Raw genomic sequence first — 21658 nt, 5'->3', positions numbered from 1 at the left:
CCTCTCCGTCCCACGGGCTCCTTCCCAACCCTCCCGTGGCAGGCCAGGGGCTAGAGGGCACCCGTGCTGGAACCTGGGATAGGGGTTCTCCAGTGGGCCCCCCTGTACTTTCTGGACAAGACTTTTCATCATGAAGAATGTAACAGACACAAAGAGGAAAGTGGTGTCTACCCTTGGTGCGCTCCTGGGGCCCTTTCTTTCTCCTCTGTTCTGAATTGCTTTAAAACAAATCCCCAGATCATCCAGTTCACCCTGCATCCTTTACTGTGTCTCTTTAAACTTATGGACATTGTCTTACATAACTAAAATCTTGCCATACTTAGCAAAATCAGTTTGGTGGGTGGGTACAGAAGATTGAACCCCGCCCGCGCCTCTACCTGGAGTTACAACCCCCGACCTTTGTTTTTTTTTTTTTTTTTTTTTTTTGAGACAGGTTGCTGAGGCTGGCTTCCACCTTGAGAGACTCCCGCCAGCACCCCACTCGCCAGTGACTTGGGATCACACGAACAAAAGCATTTTAAAAACACATTTTAAAAGCCACATCTTTGGTGTCCTCTATGACTCGGTTTGTAGTCAGATTCCTTTGCCTCAAAAATGGTTTCTTTGAGTCCGGACCCCACATGACTCTAATGAAGATTCATTTTGATCTGTTTGAAAACCAAAACTGGAGCGTGCGCAGGCCCTGGGTGTGGCCCCAGCACCACGATATAAGAAGAAGGAGCCCAGGGGTCAGGGAGCCGTGCGGTCGCCTTTCCCAGCATTGTGCCCAGAAGTTTCCGGTGTGTGACGGACAGGGCCAAGCGTTGCCCACACCTACGTGATGGTTCTGGACTAGGGACACTTAGAGTATAACTGAGGTGCCATAACTGCCCTTAGTCCTGAGGGACTATTAAAAACGGAGGCCAGGCTAAGCCATCTGCCCCCAGGGGAAGGCAGTGGGACCAGCCCCCGCCCCGCCCGCAGCCTTCCCCAAGCCTGTGGCTGCCTGGGGGCCGCAGCTGAAGGCCCGAGGGCTCCAGAGTTGCGGGAGGCCTGGCTGATCACAGGGAAGGAAGCCCGGCCTTTCAGTCTCAAAGGAGTCCGCTTCCCGGGAGCTGCCGCTTCCGGCCTCCCCTCCTGCCAGAGGATGTGGGGCTGTGGGGATCCTGCTCAGCTCTGGCCCCCGGGTTTCATGCCCGATCTCGGCTGGGTGCTTTGTGAATCTGACCTTTGGTCTTCCAGACTATAGAAGGGCTGGTTGGGTGGTGTTTTGTTAATTTCCCTGCCTCTGGGAGGAGGAAATCTGGCAGGTTGGACATTCTCACATGTGCTTTGGGGTCCGGTTGCTTTGCCTTGCGGGGCAGTCAGTAATTCTGGGAGCAGGACGGGCAAAGCCGTGCCCGACAGGCTCCAAGGAGACATAGAGACCGAAGTTCAAATCTAGAACACGTTATTTTTTCTTTCTCTGCCTTTAAATAGAGTTTTTTTATTACAGAGATTTTTTTTTAACTAAATAAAAGAAGCAAAATTTGCATTTACTTTTCAGGGACTCTTTCAGAGTGCGCGTGAGTCCAGAGGCAGAGGAATGCGGAGCACTTTACAGGACCTGCCCGCCCTACTGGCCAGCAGAGCCCTGGGGTTGGCTTATGTGTCTGGTGTTCCTAGCCATTTCTCAAGGATGTCGCCCTGGTGGAGGGGAGACTTCTGAAGCTTGCCCAAGGACCTCCGTCTCAAGTAGGGCAGCATGTGTGGAACAGGGGCCACCAGGAAAGCCAGCCCAAGCTCATGGGCTAAAGGGCACGGTCCCCTTCAATGAGCACTTCACGCTGGAGGCTCTGGGGAGCTCTGGGCTGGAGGTTGAGCTAATAATAATGAACTGTGAACTAACCCAGGTGGGACAAGAGAAGCAGCCCCCCGGGAGAGAAGGGAGGAGAGGAGGGTTTGGCAGCAGTAATGGGCCTCCTTCCAGATCCGAGAAAAGCAGCTCCGGGCTTGGCTCCTAGCATAAATCTGGATTCTCCCTGGCTGGGCCTCACGCCTCCCCGTCAGTAGCCGCTCCATGATCATCACGGAAATGGGTCCCTTCCCGTGGAATCTTCAATCACAGTGATGCTAATTTATGATCATTCTTGTCCTCAAGTCAATAAAGCCACAAAGCCAAGCAGTTCCTTTTATTTCCCAGATTTAAGAAAAGATAGTTCATTGACTATAAATTTTGGAGAGTCAGCCTTTGATAAAATAAAACATGAAGTCTTTTCCGTGCTCTTTGCTAAAAGGGAAATTTCACCTTCAAAAACAAATGGCCAGAGCGCCTGACCTCGTAAGTAAGGATTTGCAAATGACCTTGACTTGACCGTCCGATGTGCTCAGTCCCAGTCCAGCTCAGCGCGCTAGACTGATGTCCAGCCTGCTGGGCAATGGGGTCAGGAGGGCAGACCCGGGCGCCGAGGGGCCTGGGTGCGGGGGCGCGGGCAGAGAGGCCGGCCTCTTCAGCAAGAGTGGCACGTGCAGAGGCTGGCCACGGCAGGCCCCCCTCACCTGCTTCTCTGTTCCCCTGAGCGCCTCCTGGAAAGCCGCGGATTCCAGAGCGCTCTGCCTCCCCAGTGCCTCTTGGTTCCACGCCCTCTCTACTGCCACTTCCTGGTTCCAGGCCACCCTAACTCCAGGCTGGCATTGCTGCTTACCTCCCGCCTTCGTCTTGGCCAGCCCACTTCTAGTCCACCCTCCCTGAGTAGAGGTGGCTGCGGGTGTGGCTCAGGGTACAGAACCTGCTCCCCGTGCCCAGGGCCCTGTGCCATCCTCAGCACCCAGGGGCACGGAGAAGAGTGGAGGCAGACCTGGACGGATTCAGAGAAGCCGTCATTCCTTCACGGACAGACTCGGGCGCCGTGGGGGCCCATCTTCTGGATGGGAGAATGGCCGTCAGTTACAAAGGGGACTCTGGTTTTATGGGGCACAGTGAGGATGACGTCATCATTGGAAACCCTGCAGTGCCGTCTTGACCCTCAGGGGCCAGTTGTAAGGTTAAAACCAGACCCCAGGGGTGAGTACTCAGATCTTGGGGCTGTTATGCTGTGCTTCCAGTTTAGGATGACTTTGCCATGAGGAAGGTCCAGGTTTAGGGTCGCATTCCGTATCCACCCCTTTCCTTTAAAGAACGTGCTGGGAGAGGTTGAATGCTTGGCCAGTCTCTCCCTCCTCCCGAGCCACGCCGTCCCCCCATTTTTCTTGGGGAGCTGTCTCACAGGGACATTGTTCCCCATGGTCCTTCAGGCGGTCTCTCTACAGCACCTCCTCATACACGCACCTCCTCAGTGAAGCCATTCCGTGGCTGCTGCCAGGGCAGGAGGTGCCCTGAGGCCCAGCCCAGAGACAAGGCTGTGTCCCGTGGCATTGCCTGCTCTGCAGGCCCCTCCAGACCAAGCAGACGGTCTCCAGGACGCCCAGACTGCTCTGGTGCCAAGTCTGTGTCCTGGCCTGGAAGGACCGTCCCTGGCCGAGTCTCTGCTCTTCGCTGGCTTTCTCCAGCCTTCCTAGGCCACAGAGGGGCCTGGGCCAGGCTGCGCCGCTCTGGACGCTGTTGCGCGCACCTCTCCCCTGCATTCTGATGCTCTGTTTCATCCCACCGCCACCTGTGAGTGTCCCTGCCAGTATGCTGCTATCATCCCCTTTTACCAGCAAGGGAACAGACACAGGGGTTTCACCCAAGGACACACTGCCTGTGACTGGATCCGACCCACAGAGGTGGTGCCCAAGGCCTACCTCTGCCTACCATGCAGCCTCTTTCTTATTTGTCCTTGTGACCCAGAGCCTGGCTAGTACAACTGATGACAGTACCTTCGGTGGGTCCCTGTGAGGGACCAGGTGCTTTACTCGCTCGGTAAGTGTTAAGTCCCTGAGGCGGCCGGGAAGAACTGGCTGCAAACAGTCACATGAAAGTGACTCGATTCATCAGCAACGCGTGCTTTCTGAGCACTTGCGGTGTGTCCAGGCACTGGGCTCAGCGCTGGAGACGGAATGGAACAGGACCTCTGTCCTGCCCTCCGGGAGCCCACGGGTGTGGGAAGCATTCAAAGGCTCCTGAAAAATGACAGAAAACCATCCCGAAGGCACTTGCCGGGGTGCCCCTGAGACAGGCCCTGGGGTGCTGTGGGGTGCCAGGAGCCGGGGAGGCAGGCCCAAAGAAGGTTCTTGCCCAAGAGTCCCTGGCTGCGGCCACCACCAGAGCCAGTGCTGCCACCTGCTGTCCGCACAGGAGACGCACCACACCCAGCCCCAAGCAGGCCGAGTCCTGGGAGGGATTCGCCCAAGATGGCCTCACTGGTCTGGGGCTGTCGGGACCAGACACCACGTTCAGAGTTCCTGTAAAAGTGGAGGCATGTGGATTCAGACATGCGGACGATGCAGGCTCCAAACTAGCATCCAGTCTTTTCCCACCTCTGCCTGTCTCACTTTCCTTCCTTAAAAAGAAATTTTCGTGGACACAACACAACTATAGATCTTTATGAGGTCTACGGAGCCACCCCAATACATGGGCAGTGTGTACGACCTTGGTAAGTGGCATATCCCTCCCTCAGGCATGCATGATTTCTTCATTAGGTAATGTTCAAAGTGCTCTCTACTAGCTATTTTGAACTTTTCAATCAACCGTCTTACCCCATTGGGCAACAGAACACGGGAAGTTCCTCCTGCTCTCTTCCTGTGTCCCTGAACCTGTCCATCATCCTCTCTCTGACACCCCCAGCCTCTGGCAACCACCGTACTATTCTCCACCTCTATGGGATCGCCTTGTTTTAGCTTCCGCATGTGAGAACATGCAGTATTCGCCTTTCTGTGCCTAAGTTAGTTCACCTCATGTCCTCCAGTTCCACCTCTGTTGCTGCAAATGACAGAATTTCCTTCTGCTTTAGGGCTGAAGAACATTTCCTTTTCTTTATCCACTCATCCGCTGGGGGAGACCTCGGCTGATTCCGCATCTCGGCTGTCATGAGTACTTCCCACGTTTGTGGTCAGTCCTCGGGGAATCGCACCACCGTGCTTCCAGCGAGGACCCGCCTGTCCCTGTCTTCTCCAGGTTCGCCCAGCCCGGCTGCGCCTCCATCAGAAGGACGTAGAATGTGAGGGAAGCGTTCGGAGTCCGGAGGGCGGGTGTCGGCGGGGCGCAAGATGTGCTCTCCTGGGATGCTGGTCGTCTTCTTGGGAGCCTGACACGTGCTCTTCCCAGTGCTGGGGTGGGAGGAGGGCGCACTTCCCAGGCAGAGTGGCCCGTGCACGGTGGACTCGCCTGTCTCCCAGGACACCAGGGAAGCCGGAGGTCAAGCCCGCTCTCCTCTGGCAAGCGCTGTCGGGAGCCGGACCCCTTCCATGCCCGTCCATCTTCTCCCTCGCCTGCCTCGGCCGCAGTGGCAGAGAAAGCTGTAGGAGGAACGCCTTCGCTTTGCCCCAGGAACCAGTGGCAAATGGGAGACCTGGAGGGCCAGGTGGACATGCTCAGGTGACATGGTCCACTCCAGCAGGGCCAGGACTGCCCGAGCCCACAGGAAGTGAGCCAAAGAAAGAACTCCTCCTTCACCCCACAGAGCACCTTCTAGCGGTGGCCCATAGGGGCCGGGGTACAGCTCAGTTGGTAGCGTACTTGCCAAGGCCCTGGGTTCAATCCCCAGCACCGCAAAAAGAGAAAAAAAGAAAGAAAAAGAAAGGTGGTCCATGCAGACAGCTAACCTCGGCCCACCTCTAAAATCCATAGATGTGGAGGCCCAGAAAGAGGGCAGAAACCAAAGAAGGACCTTTCCTGGCTTCCGAAGATGCCCAGCAGGCTGGAGGCCAGGGACAGTCCTCTGAGCAGTGGTTGGAGGGTGGGCTGGGTGGACGGCACCGGCCTCACGCCCACGGGAAATCCTCTGAGTCTTTGTCCAATTATTCAGTGTCCTGGGAAGACCTTGGAGGATTTTAAGTAGGGAGGATGACGAGATGCGACTTTCAGGCCCACTCTGCCCTCTGGGTGGAGGTGGTTCTGAGGGGCAGGAATGGACACAGGAAGACCAGTTCATCTGTTGCCGTGGCCCAATGAGAAGTCATGGCCTGGCCTACGGTGGCATGCAGGGGACCATGGGCAGGTGCTGTACCCAGGGTACTCCGGAGGCTGGGTGATTTGCTGAGGGGCTGGGAGGGTGTTGGAGAAACAGAAGAGCCAGGGCTGACCAGATGCTGAATGGCGGTGTCCGTTCCCAAGCAGGAGGATGGTGGGAGAGGCTGGCCGGGACTGGGCTCTGAGAAGGGGAGGCGGCGGCCGCGTCTTTGTTTCAATTTGGTATAGAGCCAAATGGCGGAAGGCCTGGGGTTCCCACACTCCCTGACCCCTGGTCAGCATCTCCCGCCAGAGGGGTGCGTCTGTGGTGGTAGCTGATGAACCTGTATCAGCACATCACCGCCCAGAGGCCAAGGCTGGTCGGGGCTCACTCCTGCCGCAGTGCGTCGCAGACTTGGACAACTGTGCAGGGAGGCATCCTACCCTTGAGGTCGCCTTCAGAGCCGTTGACTGCTTTAAACTCCTCCCCGCGCCTTCCCTCCACCCTCCTTCTCCTCAACCCTGACAACCCCTCACCTCTGACTTTCTTCATAGTTCTGCCTTTTCCAGAATGTCCCATAGTAGCCTTTTCAGATGGGCTTCTTTCACTTAGTGACATTTATTTAGGTTTCCCCCTGTCTTTCTTATAGCTGGATGACCACTTCTTTTTATCACTGAATAATATTCCATTATGTAGATGCACCAGAGTTTACTTATGGATTCAACTACCAAAGGACATCTTGGTTGCTTCCAAGTTTTGGCAATCAGGATTCAGCTGCTGTGAACATCTATGTGCACCTTTTCTCGTGAACAAAAGTTTTCCACTCCTGTGGGTAAGTGCCCAGGATGATTGCTGGATTGTATGGTGTGGTGGTCAGTTTTTCCTCACTGACCAAACATACCTGACAAGAACACCTTAGAGGAGGAAAAGTCTATTTTGGCTCACAACAATTTTGAAGGTCTCAGTCCTGTATTGGCCAGCTCCCAGGAGGGCATGGCAGAAGAAAGATGCTCAGCTCATTAGAGAGCAAGCCAGGAACCAGGGACAAGACGCAGCTCCCAAGGGCACGCCACAGTGACCTACCCCCTCCAGTCACACCCCACCTGCCTGCAGTTACTACCCAGTAGTCCAGTCAGCTATCCATGGATTAATCCAGCAGGCGAATTAATCCACTGATGAGATCAGAGTCCTGATCGTTGCCTAAAATCCCACCTCCAACCTTGCCGTGTTGGGCACCATGCTCCAACACGTGCCCCTTGGGGGACACTCCTGATCCAAACCCTAACACACAGTAAGAGCATGTCTAGTTGTGTAAGGAACTGCTGAGATGTCCTGCTACGTGGCTCCACAGTCCCACGTTCCCACCAGCAGTGAGACCGAGTTCCTTCTGCTGTGTGCCTTGCCCAGGTTCCATGTGGTCAGTGTTTGGGATCTTGGTCATTCTGCTAGGTACGGAATACACTTCAGTGTCTTAGTGACTTAGGAGACAATTATTCCCAGCAATTCTCGTTCATTAGCACTGTCTGTCTTAGAGCCAAAATCACAGGACAGCCTGGCGCAGCTGAGCTGGGAACACTCGGAATTCTTGCCTGCTGCTCTCAGGGGCGCCGGCGGAGGCTGACGCTCACCTTGGGAGGCTGGGCACCAGCTGAGGACCGGAGAGCAGAAGCCCAGAGTACTGTCCCCCGACCCTCCACTCAGCTAGTGCCGAGTGGCAAGCAGGACATTAGACCCCCAGAAGCTGGCCTGATGCTAGAATGGTCACACCTACGGCTACAAGCAGGAGGGCTGGCAACAAGCTGAGGACATTCGAAGAGAAGGAAAAGGCATTGCCCAGTAAGGAAGGCAGGCACTGGACACCCAGGCCACTACCAGGAGAGCTCCTGGCGCCTCCCCTTACCCAGCGGCATGCACACACACGTTTCATGTCACAGTGGCCGTCTCTGCATCCTGTGCACCATCTGATCACTATAAAGAACAAAAGCAAGCTGCAGGAGTAGGAGGGGGAGCCCTTGGAATCTGTGGCGCGTTGAGGGCTGACCTTCTCAGTCTGTCTATACGCGGGGCAATGCTTTAAACTCTTTACACGTTGGTCTATGTGATCCTCAAAAGACAAGAAGAACACCTTAGAGTACCCTGTGCAGATTGAGTACCCCTCATCCAAAGTGCTTGGGATCAGCAGTGCTTTAAATTTTGGAGTGTTTCAGATTTTGACAATTTGCATAGACTACCAGTTGAGCATCGTGTCAACATCAAAGTTTCTGATTTGGAACCTTATGGATTTCAGGTGTTTGGGATTAGGGATATTTAACCTTTTTATGGTTTTGATCTGAAAGGTCCCCAAGGACACATGTCCTTGCCAGCCTATGGATCTGCCAGGAGGTGGGGCGTCCGTAAGGAGGTGGGGCCTTGGGAAAGGAGGGAGTCATGGACTCTTTCCCCTTTTGCTCCGCCCGTGCTCCCTCCTTGCCGGAGGCTCAGGGTGACGGGCGAGTGCCTTGGACTGAAGCCTCTGAAACTGTGAGCCAAAATAAGTCTTTCCTCCTTTTAATTGTTTATTTTAGGTATTTTGTTTCAGAAATGGAAAATTGACTAACACAACCTTTATTATTATTTCCTTTTATAGATCTGGGAATTAAGGCATTGAGAGTAGGGGTCACCTTGGAAATTTCTTCCACAGTGACTCCAAAAATCTCTGTCCCCAAAGTCAAGGTGTATAAGGAGGGCTTTTGGTTTTTGCAGTACTGGGGGTTGAACTCAGTGGGGCTCTACCGCTGAGCTACATCCCTGGCCCATTTCAGTTTTTATTTTGAGATGGGGTCTCACTAAGGTGCTGAGGTTGACCATGAACTTGTGACCTTCCTGCCCCAGTCTCCTGAGTTGCTGGGATTACAGGTGGGCACTACCATGTCTGGTGTATAAGCAGTTTTAAAAGGACTGTTCTAGGTACAATAAGAGAAGTAAAAGTCCCCTTCCATTCCAGACTGGCCATTCTATCACTCTTACTGACTGACTTATTTATACTGGGAATTGAACCCAGGGGCACTTTACCACTGAGCTGTGTTCCCAACCCTTTTTATTTTTTATTTTGAGACAGGGTTTCATGAAGTTGCTGAGGCCTCACTAGGTTGCCCAGGCTGGCCTGGAACTAAGCTTCCTGGGTTGCTGGGATTCCAGGAGCGCCGCTGCACCCGGCTCTCATTTGTATTTAAATGATAATTTGAGTATATTCAGAGAAGTTACCAGGATGCTGAGGGAACTCAGAAATCAGGTGCCTGGAGACGTTTAGCATGGAGAAGAGAAGGCTGAGAGAGAGAGAGAGAGAGAGAGAGAGAGAGAGAGAGAGAGAGAGAGAGAGAGAGAGAGAGAGAGTTTCCAGGGCAGGGAGGGTGGAGGAAAAGGCTTTCCACAGGTAGAAGTGTAGCCGAAGGTATTTAAGACAGAAAAGCAGGTTTCCTGGTGGCTTGCAGAGCCCAGCCTGAGGGCTGGAAGGCAGGGAGTGAGCTGGGACAAGAGGAGACAGTTTCTGGTTTGGGCTCCTGGTGGCCGCTCTAGCCAGCAGACCTCTGGCAAGCCCCGGGCCCTGCCATTAGCACCTCTCGCACTTGCAGGAGGCAGAGCGAGTGGCCCCAAACTCCTTTCATCTGTGAAGAGCGGCACAGATATAAAGGGCTGCCCGGATGAAGGCATTGGCTTTTCTTGACCCGGTCACAGAGTGGCTGGGCTTCAAGGCAGGGTAGCAGCCTCCTGGACGTCTGGTCTGTATGTGCCCCGTTGCCCCCGTGGCCCAGGTGGATGGAACGTCGGAGCATCGCAGTGGAAGGGGCTGAGTGACACGTTTGTCTGTTTTCTCGGGCGGCCCTCAGGGAGTGCCGAGGTCAGGAATCGCGTCTCTTGAGACTTTGCATCTTGAACCCCGCATCTTGAACCCCGACACTGACTCTGTGCTTGGCGCGTGGTGATTGGCTGGACGAGCAGATGAGAGAATGTGTGGGGTGAGCAGCCCACAAGGTGAGGCATTGACAAGACGCCGCCTCAGCCTCAGGACGGCCACTCCGGTGTGGCATCTGGTCACAAATCTGTTTCTCGCTGACCCGCGCCACCTCCAGCGCTTTCTTCCTCTCTGTCTTGCTGACACTCAGTGGGGCATGGAAGCGGGAAGCCTGGGCTCTCGGGAACGGGCTGTGCTTGGGGCAGGGCTCCCTTTCCAGCCTCCCCAGGGCTCCAGGCCTCCAGCCTCTGTGGCTAACCTTGGGTGGCCTCCTGGGGAACTCAGCTGTGTTTCCCAAAGGAAAAATACACAGCCCTGACTTTGCATCTGGGAAGAGATGAATGCTTCTGCTTCTCAAATCAAAAAGCACAACACACACACACACACACACAACTCTGAGCATATGGAAGATGTCTGCACCAAAATATCACTATTGGGATTTCCAAAAGTCACTTCCCACTTGTTGACGCATGAGGCTAGAGGGGCTGACACACCAGCCCGGCTTTGGAAGCTGCAGTCAGGTGACACAAAAGTGTCTCTTTTCCAATCTTGTCCTTAGAGACCATGATGAAAGTTTGCTATTTGCAATTCGGTGCCACTTTAAAAAGATATAACAACTGGATGTTTTAAAATAAACATTTTAAGTTTAATACACTAATTAGAAACAAGTCTGTCACAACTCAAGATGCCACCCCACCTGGGTACTAATGTTTTCCCATATGATACAACCCCCACGGGCTAGAAAACACAGACTAACAGCGCAGGGCGGTGGAGGCGAGTGGGCAGGGTCGGGGGGATTCAGCAGGACCTGCCAGCCCTCTCCACCCTCTGGGAAGAAGAAACGTGCCTGCAGGATCGGCCGGGAGGAAGGTGAGCGGGAGAGTCAGAAAGGGTTGTCCAGGATGTTGACTCTCATCAGGAACTTGTTCTTGTGGACGTCGTGGATGTTCACCTTGCCCGAGGTGATCTTCTCCCAGGAAGGGAGGCTCAGCACCGTCTGAAGCCAGTGGTCCTCGGTGCCCTCTGAGGTGGAGTACCACCACTCCTGGGGGAGAGAACGGCGGGTCGGTGCTGCGCGTCCTCTGGCTGTGGCCCGCAGCAGTCCCCGGACACCACCCTTTCAAACACACACGTTCATTCGCCTACCCAACAACACCAAATTCAAGGTGAGGTACTAACTAGATTTTTGCTTCAGAGAAGTCCACATTCACAAGGCGGGGAAACAAAGGTCAGGCAGAGTGGAACTGGGAAGACAGGGAGCCACGCTGGCAGGACTCGCGTGAGGGAGAGGCCACAGGAACTCAGGGGAAGAGGAGGTCACAAACCTGAACCACAGACATGCAGCCCCTTTGCATGGGAAGCCAGAAAGGCTGTGACGGCCACAGGGTCGGAATGTGGGTACGCACCCAGTCCCTGTGTTGGAACTTGACCCCAGGTGATGGCATTGAGAGGCGGGACCCTTGGGAGGGACGTGATCAGGAAGACCCTGTCCTGGGTGGAATTAGAGCCCTCACACAGGGTTGGAGGGAGCAAAGATTCCCTCCTGCACAGCCACCGAGTGAGGATGCAGCCAGTGGCACCCTCGCCAGACACCAGGTCCAGCACCTCGATCTTGGACGTGCAGACTCCCAAGCTGCGAGAAGTACATTCCTATTGTTTATAAGCTGTGCAGGCTGCGCAGTTGCTCAGCAGCCCAAGTGGACCCAGGCAGTGGCCTCCCACGCCTGCGACAGGCTGGCTGGGGAGCAGCCCCTGGCTTGCTGAGGCCGCACCTGACTCATGGTCAGCCAACATTTCTCCAGCATGTTCCCCTGGGTCTCCGAGAGCCTCAAGGCTGTTTTCAGGAACAGGTCACAGTTCTTCCCGTCGCCCATCAGAATGCAGACGTAAGCCATCAGGTGGTAGAGTCGCGGGTAGAAGATGGGGCCAGTGGTGTTTTGGGCCACGAGACTCTCTAAGTTCTAAAGATAAAAGCCAGAATGGTCAAATCAGAATCAGTAAGAGCTCATTGACTACAGAGTCATTTCCTCCACAGATGGTTCGGGAACGTTTACGTATATAAGCAATCAAGTGAGAAAGTTTATTACAGAGACAAACCTACTAAGCATTGCAGATGGGATGGTAAATACCAGAAGGAGCCACCAAGGTCCACCCCATACCTCAGTGGCCTGCCAATACTTTTCTGCAACAACTTTTTTTTGCAGTACTAGAGACTGAACCCAGGGCCTCACACATGCTAGGCAAGCACTATACCCCGGAGCCACATCCCCAATCTGCAACAACTTTAAAAAAATAAAACATTTAATTCTGATTATCAAAGCAGTTACAAGTGAGTTATTGAAAATGTTAGGAAGAAAATGGCCAGTTCTGCACGTCAGGAGCTTGGAAGTCACCATGTGGTAAACAAGTAAACAGCCGAACAAGCTGACAACTGCCCAGTTCTTCTCAGACCAGTAGGAGGGGAGAGGCACAGGACAGACAGCCACCCCTAAGACTGGAGAGACGGACAGGCGGATGCAGGGCCCTGAAGGCAAGCTGCTGTGGGAACAGTGCCAGCGCGGGGACCCTGCACTGCTCCTGATGAGTCTCTGGACGGAGAGGAGGCAGCAGGAAGCACCAGGGCCTGTCTCCCACGCAGACAACAGCCGACTGGCAGTCTGTGGAGGCTGTGCGCAGGGTGGGCTTGGATGGCAAGTTGAAGCTGATTTCGGTCAACTGCAGCACTAAGCACGTAGCAGCTGCCTGTCTCCTGCGCCACCCCACAGCAAGCAACTGTGACACGTTCCTTGGGCCACCTACATAGAACTTGCCGAAACCAAGATGGACAAAAAGGACCCTGCCCCAAGTACCTGGTCTGCACCCCAATCGCTGATTACTGCTTCTGACACAGAGGTACAGTCCCAGAGGCAGGCGGCTGGCAGGAGCACACATGCCCCCTCGGTAGCGAGCCTTCCTCCCTCTGGTGGTGGGGACAGCCAGGGGACTGAAGGGCTGAACCTCCCCTCTCTTCAGGCTTCTCTTTCCCTTTTGAGGGCCAGGAATGAAATACTAGAGCATTCCAAAGCAGCTGCTTATATGCAGAAAATTAGAAAGCGACTGTGTGTGCCCAGGGAAAGGCACAGGCTCAGAAAGACCAGGGAAAAGCTTGAGTGGGCGCTTCATGCTGATCCTGGGCACAGAGACAGCCAGGAACAGAAACAAAGAACAGCCAACCCCAGGAAGGAGAAGCACCTGATATCCAGGGCTGCCACGCCGTGAGACGCAGACCTGGAACGTCAGACACAGACTTCAATCAAAAACAGCTGCGAGAGACAAAGGAGGAGCTCCTACATTAAAAGGAGGGTCCACGCACTGAGAGGACATTTAAGCAAGCCATCAAAATACAGAGCAAGAGCTGGTCCAACTGAAGTTCAGACAGCCTACAGGAGGGTGGCTTCGTGACCGAGTCCCAGCAGCAGGAAGATCAGTGAGGAAATGCAGGACTTCACACAAGAGAGCAGCACCGCTCACCCAACGTGGGCTTGGCGGGTGGGGCTCCAGCTCTGAGGACGAAGAGTCAGGACACGGGTCGAGGGCACCGGCGCGCCACAGGCTGCTTGGCAAGGTCGAGCACAGGGACTGCTGGGCAAGGCCACTGTTCCAGGAAACTGCCGCTGTCGGCTCTCCTAGGGATCGGGTGTGTTCCTGTAATTATCACACTCGTAACTATGCAAATCATGTTCCCTGACTGTCGTGATAAGAATTCAACCTCAATGAGTCTGCGGAGCTTGGGGGAGGATGAGGAATGCTTTAAAAAATGTACCAATATCACACGTTAAGTTTGGGAAAGTGCCGATTTGAGGAGTTCTTCAGAAAACTACAGTTACGGGAACTGCTTCTCCTGTGCTACCACACCTGCCCCAGGTAATGCTTTACCAGTAAACAGCCTGACAAACAGAACAGGAGGCTTATTGTCCCCACAGTACAATATCACCCTACATAGCCTACAAGAGTGGGGGACATTTATGGTATCCACCCGGAGGGAAAGAAGCAAACAAGGGTAAGGACCCGCCTCCCACAGATCCACCTCTTCCCTATACAGGAGCGTACAATGAAAATGGTGAATGAATAATTAATATTAATGGTAAACGGATGAATGCCCAGTATCTGTCCTTCCTTCAAAGGCTTGGAAGGCAAGGGCCATCCTGGAAATGTAGAACTAAAGAACAAAGAAACAGCGTACACAAACAACTAGAAAAGTATTATCTTAAAATCAGATGCCCTCGTTGCATGTTAACTGGTTATGAGTAGTTTATGCTGGCTTAGGTCTCACGTGTGTATTACAATAGGTAGAGGACAAATCAATAACATAAAGAATAAAAGGATAAAATTAGGTACTCACACTGATTGTTTGGCAATAAAATAACCTAACTTAGTCTAACTGAGCTTGTTTAGGTAATAGAGTAGACCTTTAAGGTTAACTCAAAAACATAATAAAATGAGCTAAAGACTAGTGCATGCTTTGCTTAGCAGTTCAGTAAAATTAGCTTAAAACAAAATGGAGTCCTTATGCTGACAATAGGTCTGACACCAAAGGGCAAACAGTAGGAAGAAAAGAGGAAAATACCTTTCACTGTAATTTGCTTATGTGAGTAACATTAAGTGAATATAGAAAGTTGACCTTAATGCACCCTCTCTGTGTTAGACGCCTGCTGGAGAGTGTGGTTAATGACAAATCTTGTGGTAATTCCTCTATAGCTTGTATCTCGTTTAATCCTGCTTTACTTAATATTATAAAAGAAGAGCTGAAATAAATCTGAGCAGCACTTGCTTCAAGCCGCTCCAGGGGTTTGTGTCCTTCCTCTGCGACAACTCCACCCATCCTGAGATGCTGGGGCTGCTCCCAGCAGCCACCTGGGAGGGACTTGACCCTACTGAACTGCACACTTAGAGCCGCTGGTTTTATGCTACGCGTATTAGACCACCACCACAGAAAAGTGGACAAGAAATTCATTTGAAAAGCTTACATTTTGTGAGTTTCACCTCCGGGGGACAGAACAGGTTCTCACAGCAAGTACTGAGGGAAAACAATCCCCAGGCTTCCAGCAGGGAAATGCAAAAAGGGGTCATTTTGAAAGACAGCAGAGCACTCTGTTCCAGTGAGGGAGGCGTGCCCTCAAACCTTCCTGTCGCCCCTCAGAGAGGCCACTGCCAAAGGCTGAGCCTTGTCATGAGGCGACAGGACCCCTCCCCTGGCAGACACCTTCCACCACGTCACCACAGGCCTATTTACACTGCTTCCTGTAGCTTGAACATCATGTTCAGCTATTGAGAAAAAGTTATAAGGAGTCAAAACAAGTTGAAGAGAAAGAGCTAACATCATAACCAGAAATGGCAGAGAGGTTAGAATTATCAGTCTAGGAATTTGAAGCAACTATGATTAATATGGTAAGAACACTAATGGATAAAGTAGAAAACAAGAGAAATATAGACAGAGATGAAAAACCTAAGAAAGAACCCAAAACAAGTGCTAGAGATAAACAAAACAAACAAACCCAAACGCTGTGAAAGAGAGGAGGAAAACCTTTGTTGGGTTTACTGGTAAACTAGGCCCAGCGGAGGAGAGACTGAACCTGCAGGTATCCCAATAGAAACCTCCGGAATGGAAAAGAGAACAAAGAGGAAAGAAGGCAGAACCGAGTGTCCCAGGCCTGTGGGGGCAGAAGAGAATGTGTCCGCGCGTAGGGCAGGCCCCGAGTGGCTGTCCGCAGCTCCAGCAGGCTGCTTTCAGTGCACCCAGGTCATGACACCTGATCCAGTGTATGCACTCAAGGTCACAGAGACTGCTTGTGGCCTGCGCCACTTACGTAACGGTTGACAATGTGCCTTCTGTGTCTGGCCTGCATTAAAAAAAAAAAAGAAAAGAAAAGCCTATGGAAACAACCCAGGGAGTTAAACGGAGCTGGCAGGGGCTCAGTGGGGCTGGAGCTGCCACCACCTCTGACCGCAGAATGTCCACTGTCCCCACTGTGGGACATCTTCTTCCACCTGCCAGGTTCTGTTTCCCAGGGCCTGAGCCTCCACCCAGCAGCGTGTCCTGTCCTTGCCCAGGCTCCGCCCCACACCCTTCCTGAACTCAAAAAGCCGTGGGCACTTCGCGTGCTACTGCCTTTGTTGCGATGGCAGTACTGCCTGTTGTGCTTGTAGCCTCTGCTGCCCTTGGTGGGAACGAGTTTTATCACTCTGCTGTTGGTGTACCTTCATTTAATCGCCTGCTCATTTATCTGCTGGATTGGTCGAGCACGGGTAAGGCGCACTTTCATTAGTACTCAATCCATATCTAAAAGTGAAAATGGCAGTCGACACACCTGTCAGGAGATGCACCTGATATTTGGGGACAAGAGAAACTTTGAATAAATTGAGTCAAGTGTAAGATGGCCAAGAATCTTTTTTCTGAATGACCTGGAGTAAAGTATATCTCAAATTCCTTATAAGCACTTTTAAGTGATGTTTTATATAACCAAGTGACTTCCAATCGAGTGAGAGCCCATAGCACGTGGCACAGATCTGAGCCTCGGACACCCACTTCGTGTCAGGTCTCCCTCAAGAGGGCAATGTCTGTGAACATGCCCGTGTGCAGAGGCAGATTCGTAAACTGGGGAGAGACCCGGAGATGTGTGTGGGAGGAGCGGTACAGAGAGCCCACGCCCGGCGGTGTGAGGCCTTCCCACAAAGCAGGAGTGAAAAAGACCCCCCTCGGGACCACGTTCAGAGCTCAGGGAGCTGCTCTGCTTCCGGATCCCAAGATGCCCGGTTTCTTTCTTTTAACATTTAGCATGTCTAAGGAGGGCACGTGTCTTGATAGCCTGAAAGACTTGGATACTAACTCTCTCCTTGTTCCTATAGCTCAGAGCACAGCTCGGCCACACCTCACTTCTAGCCTCCTAAGACCCTACGCAGAGATCCCAGCCAGGTCCACCAGAAAGGTGCCTGTCGCTGTGAAGTGGGACGTGGTGTCGCGGGTGTGTTTTTGTTGGTGCTGCTGGGGATGAAACAAGGCCCAGCACATGCTAAGCTCCACCCTCTACCCCTGGGCCAAAGCCCCAGTCTCTGTTGTGGGCTCAAGCTATTAAATTTGTGAGACAGCAATACAAAACTAACACATCAGTGCTCAGTTTTTATGAGAACAAGGCAAATGCTGACACCAGAAGTTTAGCCCTTCATTCCCTGAGGGGCTTGTCCCCACGGGGCCATAACCCAGATCTGCTTTGCTCTCCACCCCCATGCTGGGGAATTAAACCCAGGACCGTGGGCAGGCTAGGCAAGTGCTCCACCACTGAAGTATATGCCCAGCCCTTTCAAATTTTTATTTTTTTGAGGCAGGGTCTTGCCAAGTTGCAGAGGCTGGCCTCAAACCTGCAATGCTCCTGCCTCAGCTCCTGAATTGCTGGGATGACATGCATATGCCTCCACGCCCAGCTTAATTCGCTCATTCTCGTATGCTGTGGTACTTAGTTTAGTACTTGATACATATCAGTTGAATATTGGAAATTGTCATGTTCAAAGACTTGTCTACTTATCAGAGCAATAGCAATAAAATAGTAAAATAGGAAAGTTCTATCCAAGAATGTTTGGGCTACATAATCTAATAATATATCTGCTAGATAAAAATGCTATATTTTGTTTTAAATTTAATGAGAGGAAATTATTCATAATGTTTGATAACAAATCATAACAAATAGAAACGCATATGCACACACAACAAAGAAAACTTGAAAATGATATCTCAATGCATAAAAGCAATCATCTCTGAGGAGCAGGGTTACAGGCAATTTGTATTCAAAACATCACTATAAATAACCGTCTAATGTAAAGTCTGCAGCAGAAAGCAGCGGGCCCGCAGGCAGTGGGACGCAGAGGAGGAGGGACAGTGCCCCCAGGCCTCACCTTGAGCAGCTCCACCCCGCTGTCCTGGGCCGTCTCCGACTGTTCTTCAATTTGCTTCTGCAGGTAGAGAACCTGCCCCTCCAGGTACCTGACAACTCCTTCATAGTAAAGAACTGTTGGGGTTCTCTGTGGCACCAGGTGTTTGGCTCTGCTGGAAAACACGTGGAACTCATCCCACTCCTGAAGCCTGGCGTACCTGCACACCACAGGGAAGGGAGGAAATCAGAGCCACTCTTGGGGACTGGGGCTCACATCCTGCACAGCGGTTTCTGGGCACAGGTTCCTGGGGCCTCTGTGGGCCTCCTGCCCAGAAGCACAGGAAGTCGTGTGCCACCAAGCCAGGAGAGGATGGAATTCACTGGGGATCTGAGATGAATTGGATCCCCAGGAGCACCAGGTTATATTAACCACCATCTATTTTATTGTTTGGACTCTAAAACAATGAGACAGATCAGACCCAGAGCTATAAATTCTGCCCTTGAATAAACTGCTCCTGTTCCAAAGACTGGCAGGGTCAGCACCACTCAGAGAGGTGGAAGCAGACTGGCATCCTCGGTTTCACCTGGGCTGCCCTTTTAACAGCAAATTCTCAGGTCCCAGGTCTACTGAACAGACGGGCTCTGAGCGGGGCCAGGACTTTGACTTAACAAGTGTTCCAGGTGATTTTTTTTTTTTTTTGAGGCAGCGTCTTGATATGTTGCTGAGGTTGGCATAGGTGTGTGCCACTATGCCCAGCTTTTCCAGGTGATTCTTAAGCCCACTAAACGTGAGATGCATTGACCCAGGACACAATGGTGGAAAGAACTCTCCAGTCAAAACAGAGAAGAAATCAGAATGACATTTGGACTATCATTGAACTTCAACCCACGTGAGCAGGTGAATTTGACTTTGAAAGTTAATTGGCAAGGGTAATTACTTTGGGGATTTTAAGTTCTCCCAAGTAATTTTATAATAAGAAGGCATTTCTATTCAAATTTGAAGCTGCTCTCTTTTGTGACATTTCATATGAGTCTCCATGTTGTCATTGACTCTCATCTCAAGACCTTTGATGAGGATTTGGACAAGGAGGCTGCGTGTAGCTGAGGTAGATGGGAAATATACTAGAAGGACTTTCAGCCTGAGCGATGGTCACCGGAATTTAAGTAACATTTGGTTCTGACTCATTCTGGAGGCCAGCTCATCATTGGTTGCGGGTGTGGCCACTGCTGGAGACTTGGTTGGCTAAAGGCTTAGCAGGCTGAGGGGACTGAGCCTGGGTTCAGAGGGAGTGGGCCACTGAAGAGTGCTTCTTTCCTCCCGTCTCCTTCCATGTGAGGGGTCTCCACAGGGGAAGCCCAGGTCTACGGACCCCCTTCCCTCATCCTCCAGCGAGAAGTGCTGTAGTTGGCTGACGGTCTGAGGAAAGAATGAGTGGGGTGCACCTGGGTCCCTGTCTCTGTCCTTCCTCTTGAGAGCCAGGGCAGCGGGCCAGTGCATGGTGTGCATCTTCTCTGCACAGGGGGAAGAGGCCTGCCTCCACCAGAGGCCTGCAGTTTCCAGGACTGCCTGCTGCTGAGGGTGCCCCATCCTGGGGCCAGATCCTCCAATATCTGCTTCATCAACATTGTTTACATCTGATCCCACATGGGTGGATTCAAGTGGGTTCAGGTGGGTTCAGGGGGGCAGGCACCACCCTTGACTGATCCTGGAGGCTTTGCCCTCCTCAGAAGCAGTGTAGCAGCCCCTCGTTACCCTTGGGGGTGTGGCTCCAAGACCACCCTCCCCACACACAGGCTCTGTGGGCCACTCAAGTGCCTTCAGCCAGGATTGGCACTTAAGATAGCTGCCCCCTCCCATAGACTTAAAGTCACCTCTAGAGGACTCAGGATACCTACACCAGTGTCATGCCAAGTTAAATAGTGGTTACAGTGTACTGCTTAGGGAAAGCGACAAGAAAAGAACCTGCACATGTGCAGCACTCACACAATCCTGCCTCCGCCCCTGACCCGGGTCTCTGTCTGGGTTCAGTTGAATCCACAGACACAGAACCAGGGACACGCAGGCCGTTGGGCTATGTCCTTTCCTGTTCCCCCGTGAAGTGGGTGTAGCAGGTGCTCACTGCACTGGGTACAACAGATACTGCCACTTTTCTGTCCTTGGTTGCTGGTGATGAAACAGAGGGCCCCTCTCTGTCTCCGTGTGGACACTCTGCAACACCCTCAAGCCCACTCGGTATTAGCTGTATGGCTTTTGCTTTCTTTTGGAAAGACTCCCTGAAGCACTTCCTCAGGGGACACGGTTCCCACCTTAGGAACTTAGCGACCAACGCAGTTACCAGATAGCCACACAGGAGTACAGCCCCAGGAGGATTCCACTCTGGAACTTGAGAATTCTGTTGTCCTCGTTTTGGTATATGAATTCCACACATTCTTCAAATGTTCTGTAGACAAAGCCTAAAAAGAGAGGGGCAGGAGAGCGTGGCTGGAAGGGGTGGCGTTCGTTTTGCCCCAGTAGAATTCTCCCCTGCGGAGAGAGTAGTTCTGATTCCTGTGAGTCCGAAGGGTCCCGTGGATGCAAGAACCCCAGTACTGCACTCCCTGTGTTGCTGAGTCCCTGTGATCGGGGACGGTTAGGGAGTCACAGTGCAATTGCACAGCACAGACCAGGCAGGAGCAGAGTTTAAACCCACCTTTCCCGGCCTGAGCACAAGGAGTGGCCTTGGTGTGGCCTCTCTGCCACGCTCCCCGCCAGGCTTCCCTACTGGAGGGTATGTGCACCCCTTTCAAAGTCGCATGTGCAGGGCACAAGCCCCCGGCTGGTTCTGTCTGTTGGACTGTGCGCTCAGGGCTGCCCAGTTGCTGTCACTTCAGGGCTGTCAGGATCCCCAAGGGCGGTCGGTGCCTGCCACACTTGTCATTAGCAACCCAGGCCTTCGTGCTAAAGCACCACGTCTCTAAGTACACCCTAGTAAACAGGAAGCACTCCTGGCGCGGGGTGCTTGGCCGGGCGCACCCCTCACTTGGCTCACGTGCAAACTGGGCTGAGTTTAACCGACAGCGTAGGCCAAGCCTCCTCCAGATGAGACTCTCTCTTCCTGCTCCTGCACAAGCTGAGCACCTGCCAGATAGCTCCTCAGCCCACCTCCACCTCTGCCTCCTGTCGCATCCACCCGGCCTGGAAACCTGCAGTCTCAAGGCCTCGGCTGCCTCCCTCCACCGGCCCAGGGGCCTTCGATCCCCAAGCCGCACTTACCGGAATAGAGCATGATGTCCAGACAGACAAAATAGAAGAACGCCTTGCTGAAGACGTGCTCTTCCGCCACAGAAAGATCCCACAGCCAGCCCAGCACCTGGATCAGCTGCTTGTACCTGTGGAACAGAGAAGGCAGTAGGATCACCAGGTGGTGGGCGGGGAAGAAGTGAGCCCCGGTCTGGCCCTGGTCCTGCCAGTAACTCCAAACCGAACACGACTCCCGCAGACCCGAGACCTCAAAGCCACTTCTGCCCAGGAACGAAACCCAAACCGCCGATGCTTTTTTTGGTTTGTTTTGCTTTGCTCTTTAAACTGGTTTTTCATAGATTCTTGATACCAGAGTGACCAGAGTCGGGCCAAGCTGGCCTCCCCTCCTGGTTGCTCTTCTCTGCGTTTTCCTTCCCGTAAGACTTCTCCATTTCCCTCCACCTGGCAGGGCTAAAGGCCCCAAAATAGGGATGAT

At 52.8% G+C, this 21658-nt stretch overlaps 1 protein-coding gene across 1 annotated transcript in view; it reads right to left on the bottom strand.

Moving 5' to 3' along the window:
• Positions 1 to 10702: 10702 nt before the first annotated feature.
• Positions 10703 to 21658, bottom strand: part of Adcy10 (adenylate cyclase 10) — a 60617-nt gene continuing 49661 nt past the window's right edge. The window contains exons 29-33 of the mRNA XM_047519805.1: positions 21196 to 21311; positions 20279 to 20396; positions 17965 to 18160; positions 11811 to 11999; positions 10703 to 11083 (exon numbers count right to left, since the gene is read on the bottom strand). Of these exons, the coding sequence (XP_047375761.1) occupies positions 10922 to 11083; positions 11811 to 11999; positions 17965 to 18160; positions 20279 to 20396; positions 21196 to 21311 (781 nt within the window). The 3' untranslated portion in view covers positions 10703 to 10921. The remainder of the gene's footprint in view (positions 11084 to 11810; positions 12000 to 17964; positions 18161 to 20278; positions 20397 to 21195; positions 21312 to 21658) is intronic.

This window comes from Sciurus carolinensis, chromosome 12, assembly GCF_902686445.1.
Source record: "Sciurus carolinensis chromosome 12, mSciCar1.2, whole genome shotgun sequence".
NCBI lineage: Eukaryota > Metazoa > Chordata > Mammalia > Rodentia > Sciuridae > Sciurus > Sciurus carolinensis.
The sequence above is the reverse complement of the archived record's forward strand: the minus strand, read 5'-3'. Positions and strand labels throughout refer to the sequence as shown.